The 8,880-nt window shown below is 45.4% G+C and overlaps 1 protein-coding gene across 2 annotated transcripts in view; it reads left to right on the top strand.

The window, feature by feature from the left end:
- LOC113409626 (palmitoyltransferase ZDHHC7) overlaps positions 1-8,121 on the top strand; it is a 12,309-nt gene extending 4,188 nt beyond the window's left edge. For both annotated transcript variants that reach the window (XM_026663761.1, XM_026663762.1), the window contains 3 exons: positions 4,583-4,664; positions 5,506-5,636; positions 7,881-8,121. In XM_026663761.1, coding sequence (XP_026519546.1) covers positions 4,583-4,664; positions 5,506-5,636; positions 7,881-8,057 — 390 coding nt within the window. In that variant the 3' untranslated portion in view covers positions 8,058-8,121. The remainder of the gene's footprint in view (positions 1-4,582; positions 4,665-5,505; positions 5,637-7,880) is intronic.
- Positions 8,122-8,880: the final 759 nt, after the last annotated feature.

Raw genomic sequence — 8,880 nt, 5'->3', positions numbered from 1 at the left:
CGGGGGGGGGGGCGGCCGGAGCCCCGGGGGGAGGGCGCCGGGGAGGAGGGCGGCGAGCCCGGCCGTGGCCCCACTCTCCCCGGGGGCCGGAGCGCCGCGCTGCCCCCCTTCAGGTGCCGCCCCAAGCACCAGCTTGGTGGGCTGGTGCCTGGAGCCGGCCCTGCTCCCTGTCAGCTGCTGACCACTAGGCAGGTGAGCAGTCAGTTGGCTGCCTCTGTTCTGGTGCCACAGCAGCCCCTGGTGGGCAACAGGCATAACTGCAGAGCCTCTCCAGCAGAATCTATTGTCTGCAGAGAAAAAAAAAATCAATCTGTGGGACATATGTATTCTGTGCGGGCATCGTGGTGCAGAATTCCCTCAAGAATACGTACCCTGGATGTGCAGCATTATACCATTTCACTGTTTGCAGTATCTGGTATTATACAACATAGTATGTTACTAGTTTTTAAAGTTTACAACGTGACATAATTATATGCCTGGGGGCAGGACTTGGATCAGGGTGAAATAATATGCTGGGACCTCGCTCAAGCTGCAGTCTTCTTCTGCGGAATCTTAATTTTCATTTTAAAAAGTCTGTTTAGGGTGGCAAAGAAAACCTCAAATGTGAACTGATTGTGATAGCTACAAGAGTCTGCAGTAAGCCTTGAACAATAGCTCTGAGATGCCCGGTGGTGATTTTAAATGTCATTGTTAACAATTTAATTCCTCATGTAAGAAAGGAGAGGGAGCATACCTATGTCTGCACCATTCACAGTGAGTGACTTCTCCTTTTGGTGCCACAAGTGAGTGTTGCTTAGGAGAGGGCAGCACTTTCCTTCACACAAGAAGGAGCCTGGTAGAGCCCAGTTGGGAATTTGAGACCCACTGAGGGGCTCCTAAGTCCAAGGCGCTAAGGAATTGAGGTCAGAATGCAACCATATTTTGAGCATCTGCATAACAGGCTGAATGGCAACTCACATGGGCAGACCTTGGAAGAGTACCACTGCCCTTCTCCTTCCCCTAATTTCTCCCCTGCCTTGGAGAGGCTATTAGTAGATATTAGCCATGCTTGTTTTAATCAGTGTTTGAGTCCAGTTTTTCAATGACTCAAAATCCATTAGTTCTTCTTCGAGTGCTTGCTCATGTCCATTCCATGTTAGATATGTGTACGCCGTGTGCACCATTGCCGGAGATTTTTACCTCAGTGGTATCCGTCGGGCCAGCTCTAGCGCTCTCTGGACCCGCGGGCTTATGCACCGGTATATGGGCGCCACCAACACCGCACCCTCGTCAGTTCCTTCTTACGGCCTGAGACAGTTGCTGGAACAACTCTTGCTTCGGCAAGGCATTCTTCTCAGTGGTTTCTTACACTGTTTCATAGTTTGTCTTAAGTATAGTTGTAGTGTATATATTGTAAATAGCATTAGTGTAAATGGTTAGAACTCCAGTCTCCTTATCATCAAGGGGCTTTCTTCGTCCCTGGGGCCAGGCATGCCCGGTCCACGGGTTTCAAACCCGGTGCTTCTAGTGGCAAGCCTATGTCCATGAGCAACCCACACTCCAATTGTCTGAAGAGTTTGGGAGACTCTCCTGTCCACCACAAGTCTCTGGACCCTCGGCATCGAATGGAGGCTGAGAGGGTACCGCTCCGCCATGGTCACTTCAGAAGGGTTCTTCATCTGTCTCTGAGGTAGAACCATACGTCCAGCCTAAGGGCCACCACACCGGCACCCATCCTGTGTACCACCCGATCTTGGTATGGGTCCTCCCACCGGTGCATGGCCAAGTGAACAGTGGCCTATGCAATGGTCATACTGGAATCCTTGGGGGTTTCCCCCAGTACTGGGTCCACCTTCCCGCTGATCTTACTCAGTTGCTTCTGAGAGGTGGGGTCCCGCTCCATCCTGCTCGGCATCGAACCCCAATTCCGGTACCAACCCCAATACCCATATTCAGGATGTAGTCCCCATGGATGTTGTTGAGGCTGAGGAAGAGAAAAAAACCTCCTCCCTCTGGTACAAGCCTCTTCCTCCTGCTCCTCCTCAGATGAGGCCGTCTCAGGGCTGAATATCTTGCTTCCACAAGCTGACTTCAGGACTCATCAGGAGCTTCTAAAGCAGATAGCAGCTATCCTGGGGCTAGAGATTGAGGAACTCAAAGAACCATCCCACATCCTTGTTGACATTCTGGCTGCAGCAGCTCCTTCTGAGGTTGCCCTGTCCATTAATGAGGCTGTAATGGGTATGGTCAGGGCCCTGTGGCAAACCTCTTCTTCTCTGCCCTCCACCTCTAGTCTTGGATGCATCCAACCTAGGTTGGGGAGTCCACCTAGTGTTCCTCCCACAGATCCCAGGAAAGGTAGTGCAGATACTGATGGACAACACCATGGCTGTGTTCTACATCAACAAACGGAGGAGCCCGATCCTCTGCATTGTGTCAGAAGGCCGTCTGTCTATGGGAATTCTGCGTGAAGTACTCCACGCACCTCAAGGCTTCACATCTTCCGGGAGCCTGTAGAACACCCTGGTGGATCACCTCAGCAGATCCTTCTTCTTTCACCACAAATGGTCCCTTTACCCAGAGGTCACCAGGTTCATCTTCCAAAGAGAGGGGGACCTCCCCAGGTAGACCTGTTCGCAACCAAGCAGAATAGAAAATGCCAACAGTTTGCTTGTTGCGTGGGCACAGTCCGGGCTCCCTCTCCGTTGTTTTCCTGCTTCCATGGACAGAGCTACTATTCTGCATATTTTTTCCAGTTCCTCTGGTTCACAAGGTCCTCCTAAAGATCAAGCTTGACGAGGCAAGAGTTATTCTTATAGCCCCGGTGTGACCGTGCCAGCACTGGCTTGGCACGCTGCTCCCGCTCCTCCCACACCTGATCTCATAAGACCACGGTTGGTTACTCCGCCTGAACCTCAGCTCCCTTCATCTAACTGCATGGAAGTTGCATGGCTAAACCGAGAGGAGCAGGCCTGTTCGGAATAAGTTCAACAGGTCTGCTGGGCAGTAGGAAGCCATCCACTAGGGCTACCTACTTCGCCAAATGGAAGCGGTTCTTGATATGGTCATCCCATCGAGGTGTCTCTCCAACTCAGTCTTCCCTTGCGTCCACCCTGTACTACTTGCTCCATCTAAAGCAACAAGGTCTGGCTGCCACATCTAGGAGCAATTTTGGCCTTCCACCCACCGGTGGGCGGAAGATCAGTGTTCTCTCACGAGATGACACTGCTTTCTTAAGGGATTGTACCCACAGGTTCACTAGCTGATTCCCCTGTGGGTCTTAAACTTGGTCCTTTTGAGACTCATGGGTCCTCCCTTTGAGACGCTAACATCGTGCCCTCTGCTACTTCTTTCCTGTAAGGTTTCCTTCCTGGTAGTGATCACCTCAGCCAGAAGGGTCTCTGAAATCAAGGCCCTTGCGTCAGAGCCTCTATACACCATGTTCTTCAAGGGCAGAGTCCAACTGTGCCCCCACCTGGCCTTCTTGCCAAAGGTGGTTTCACAATCCCATAGCAACCAGGCCATTTTTTCTGCCAGTCTTTTCCCCAAAGCCTCACCAGAATTCAGAAGAGTGGCAGCTTCTCTCATTGGATGTTAAGCGTGCCCTCACCTTCTATAGCAAGTGGACTAAATTCTTTCACAAATCCATACAACTCTTTGTAGCAGTAGCAGAAAGGATGAAAGGACTTCCAGTGTCAGCTCAGAGGATCTCATCCTGGATAACCTCCTGTATTCAGGCATGCTACGAACAGGCGAATGTCCCATCTCCGGCGACCCTAATCACTCACTCCACGAGAGCTCAGTCCTCTTCAGAGGCATTCTTCCTGCAGGTTCCAATCCAAGACCTCTGAAGGGCTGCAACTTGGTCATTGGTTCATGCCTTTGCATCCCACTATGCCATCACCCAAAAGGCTTGAGATGACTCCAGGTTTGGAAGAGCAGTGTTGCAGTCAGCATGTCCTTGAACTCTGAGCCCGCTTCTTGAGGTACTGCTTGTGAGTCACCTAACATGGAATGGACATGAGCAAGCACTCAAAGAAGAAAAAATGGTTACTGTCCTTTCTGTAACTGTTCTTTGAGATGTATCTCTCATGTCCATTCCACGACTCACCTTCCTATTCCTCTGTTGGAGTTGGCCAATAAGAAAGAAGTGAGATGATGTGGGACCGGTGGCGCGCCTTATACTGGTGCATATGTGCACTGCTCCAGAGAGCGCTAGAGCCAGTCTGACTGATACCACTGAGGAGGAAATCTCCACCAGTGGCAGACTTGGCATGCATACATACCTAATATGGAATGGACGTGAGCAACACATCTCAAAGAACAACAGTTACAGAAAGGCTAGTAACCCTTTTTTTCCACTTTATAACATTTGTAATTGTAATGTGATACAAAGAGTAATAAATTAGTGTACATTGTTGTACTTGCTGAGATTTTTTTATTTGAACTTTGCTGGAGTTGGTTTTACTCCATTTTATCCAATTAATAAATGATACTGCACCCAAGCATGTAATTTCCTAACGATAAAAATTGGCTGCAAGGAATGTCTGCTTTACTGACTGACAAAATGATCAAGACTAAGCAAATTTCTATTTATTTCCAGATGTATATAGCCCTAATTTCAGCTCATGCACTCATTCTGTGTGGGTTTCAGTTTTTCTCTTGTGTCCGAGGACAGTGGACTGGTAAGCATGCGTTTACTTCTACCACCATAACCAAGCAGTGTTTATAAATAAAAAAATCATAATGTTTGCAAGTGTTTCAACTGTTTAATACAAAGTGCCATGAATATTCTCTTGCCATCTTATTTTCTTGTGTGGTGCATAGTTGAAATTAGCTAATTCCTCCATGCTTTCTTGTGCTTATTAGTATTTCAAGGCAATGTTTTGGTGCACCAGAGCTCACTGGGCTGTCAAGATCATGGGGAGAGTTATATGGCTGAAGGAATATCAGGGTCCTTAATGCAAGGGGATGGAGGATCATTGCTGTAAATACCAGGGAAGGCATGTGGATGAGGGGCTCAAGAGTCACCTTGAATAATAACAACTAGAGATGGGCTCTAGAGCATAGGTGGGGCAGCATTTCATAAGGGTCTCAATACTGGGGGAAGTCCTAGGACCAAGTAAGGGGCTTAGTTCATTGAGTCCTGGGTGAGGGTATTCAAACATAAAATGCCTTACTTCAGTCTTTCATACACATATCTCTTTATTTCATTTTTTGCATATTATAATGCAGTTTGGAATGTGCACGGCTCATCTTTAGGGGAACCTGTCCAGGCAGGACTGCAGTCACTTTCGAATTAGCATTTACTTGTCTAATAAACTGAGTTGTCTAGAACTGTACAGCCTATGGGATGGAAAGTAAAAGATTTGCAAAATCTGGGGTTGAGCTGATTTAGCCACTGTAAAATAAATACAAACATATTTTATCACTTTGTGTTGAAGAGGAGGCACACTTCTCTGGAGTTGCTATTTGCATGGGTTCTTAGTGTGATTTTTTTCATAATTAAGTTTATTCTTTTCACAGAATGCAGTGACTTCTCCCCGCCTGTAACTGTGATCCTGATGGTCTTTTTGTGCCTTGAGGGTTTTCTGTTTCTCACTTTCACTGCTGTTATGTTTGGCACCCAAATCCACTCAATATGCAATGATGAAACGGTAAAACCTACTTCCCTTGCTTGGTGTAATAATTCTAATATAAGACTTGACTAGATATAGCTTTATTGGCCTACGATAGAGGGGCTTTTATGATGGTGAAAATATTCAAATCATAAACACATATCTATTATTTTCCCTGCTACTGGGAGAATCAGAAATAATTATTTGTTTTTGCTAAAGAGCAGATGTGTAACAAATGTGTTCTCCTTAAGGCCTGGTCTACACTAGGGGCGGGAGATCGATCTAAGATACGCAACTTCAGCTATGAGAATAGCGTAGCTGAAGTCGACGTATCTTAGATCGGCTTAGAATCACTTACTTCGCGTCCTCGCGGCGCAGGATTGACGACTGCTGCTCCCCCATCGACTTTGCTTCCGCCTCTCGCCAAGCTGGAGTTCAGCAGTTGACGGGAGAGTGATCGGGGATTGATTTATCGCATCTACATTACACGCGATAAATCGATCCCCGATAGATGGATCGCTACCCGCCGATCCAGCGGGTAGTGTAGTCGTACCCTTAGTACTGACTTCCCCTACATGATGCGGTAGGGTGAGACTTTCAAAGGCTTTTAGAACAAGTTGCATTGTCTTTCAGTGGGGCTTGCGCTGCTAAATTACTTCGACACTTATGGGTGGGATTTTCATAATTCTTAGATTGTCACCAAAAGTGTACATGATGTGCCTAATCTGGGATTAGCAATGTGCTTTTTTTTTTTTTTTTTCCTTTTTTACTGCACTGAAATAATGTACTGGCCGATACTTGGTGTTAATTCATTTTCCTCCCCAAATCCCAGTATAAACATTGGAAGAATGTCATCCACTGTGAGTCATTGACTGAAGATGTAAGGGAGTTGAGTTCACAATGGCATTCTGAATTTTCTCAGCTGATGCTGCTTTGCAAAAGGGAAAACAAATGGTAAATGTTCCACTGGCCTTAGTGGGAAGTGAGGACTGTAAATGATCTGATTTGAGTTGAGATTCTCAATGGCCGTTTTATTTCATTTTTGATAGATTCAATAATTGTAGTTAACAGCTTCTTATTAGTACAGCTCCCTAGCATGCGGTGCCGCTAGTGTTCATTTTAGCTTTTTGTGGTGCTTAGTGTTTCGCTTCTCATGGAATATTGTTGCAGAAACATATTTACTAAATATGCAATGCATTCAGCAAGCTTTAAATACTTACTTTGTGCCGCATTCCCCCACAGTTCAATGAATCATTCTGATTTCTTTCTTAGGCCTGGTCCACACTAACCCCCCCACTTCGAACTAAGATACGCAACTTCAGCTACATGAATAACGTAGCTGAAGTCGAAGTACCTTAGTTCGAACTTACCGCGGGTCCAGATGCGGCAGGCAGGCTCCCCCGTCGACTCCACGTACTCCTCTCGCGGAGCAGGAGTACTGGCGTCGACGGCGAGCACTTCCGGGATCGATTTATCGCGTCTAGACAAGACGCGATAAATCGATCCCAGAAGATCGATTGCTTACCGCCGGACCCGGAGGTAAGTATAGACATACCCTTAGAAAAAAATAGCACTAATTTGTTTCACGCACACCAGTTTGGTGCCTAATTGCATTGCTGCACAGGGTTTGTCACTATTTCTAGTTTAGACCCCACTTCTCTCTTTGAAGGGGGACAGGAAAAAGTCTTGTGGGATCCCCCAATTCTGGCCATTCCATAGTGGGGAGGGTTGGATGGAGTTGTTTCTTCAGATCATGGTGCTGGTCTTCCATTCAGCTTTAGAGGTTTGCTGGAGAGTCATGCAAGACACTTAGTCCTTGCAGGTCTTGGCTAACAGCATCTTCACTTGTACCCCTTAATACAGAAGTGCACTGTACTGTTACTAGACATCCAGATGTAACGTTTCGACTGCCGGAATTTGAGTTGTTCATACTCTGAATCTGATATTAGTACAGTAATGATGCTCCCTTTTAATCCAGAACTTTGTTTAACCAGATATTCCATGTTGCCATTCAATTTGCTTAAGATTTTTTAATGTTCTATAGTGACCAGAGGTGTGCATGTATCAGGTTAGTCTGCGTGTATACATAATTCATACATAATTGAAGATCTTCGTAGTCTGAGTGGTACTAATGAGAATTAACCTTTCTTTAGGAAAATAAAGTATAGATGCAAAACACTATTAAAATTGATGATTTAAATCTGGGTTTCCTGTGTCTTGATTTAAATCAATCCACCCTGCTGGCTGTTAAGTGTATAACTGTTTGTTTTAATTTATGTGCAGGAGATTGAGAGGCTTAAAAGTGAAAAGCCAACATGGGAGAGGAGACTACGTTGGGAAGGGATGAAATCTGTCTTTGGGGGCCAACCTTCACTCCTGTGGATCAATCCTTTTGCAGGATTTCGAATCAGGCAACTTTTGCTGAGAGCAAAGAAAGGGGGACCTGAGTTTTCTGTGTGAGCCTGCCTAATCATACTTGAACTTGCAAGAATACTATATAAATATTTATTTGGGGCCAGAAATGGCTGTCTACGTATAATCTGTGACCAACTGAAACAAACAAGACATTTGCTTGTAGCAAGCAGAGTTTTATAGTCACAGACATCTCATTAACTTTCAGAAACGTAAACTGGATGCTGTAGCCATCTTTCAGCAGGATAACAAAAGAAAGGTGTGTAACCACACTAAAGAAGCCAAAATGTCGTCATACTACTGTAACTTATTGTTTAATGGGATTAATTTTGCATTTTTGTTGAACTGTTTATTTGATAAATGTTTTGGGAATTACCTGTGTGTTTTATAAAATTATGAGCCGAGGTGCAGTTTTCAATCATGAGATCAAGTAGTTAAGTTGGAAGCCCATTTTAAATGGCATCAAGCTTTCTAAATCCATTAGTTTTCAGGGAATAATGACTTAGTCAGTCCTTTAATTTTATTTATATTTTCATTTGTCCTGATAGTCAAAATTATACTGTTACGTCCCACTTCAGACATGCAGTCCTTGCATACTAGTAATTTGAGATTTGTGCGCGTGGTAACATAAACATGTCAGATGCACTCCTCCAGCCCTGCCAAATGTCTTCCGTGATTCACAATAGCATGTCTTGTATTTGGCAGCATTAATCTTAAATGGCATTTAGGTAAATTCTAAATGTGCAGTAATCAAATATTTTTAACTTTAGCTATGGGTCAATTCTGCCCTGCGATACTTGTCTTCAATTCTCAGTGCATTGACTTTAAAGGAACTCGTGTGTGGGTATCTGAGGGACCAGTGACTAGATCC

The sequence above is a fragment of the Terrapene carolina genome, unplaced genomic scaffold (genome assembly GCF_002925995.2).
Source record: "Terrapene carolina triunguis isolate 2854851 unplaced genomic scaffold, T_m_triunguis-2.0 Scaffold33911, whole genome shotgun sequence".
Classification (NCBI taxonomy): Eukaryota; Metazoa; Chordata; order Testudines; family Emydidae; genus Terrapene; species Terrapene triunguis.
This window is presented reverse-complemented; position numbering and strand designations above follow the sequence as displayed.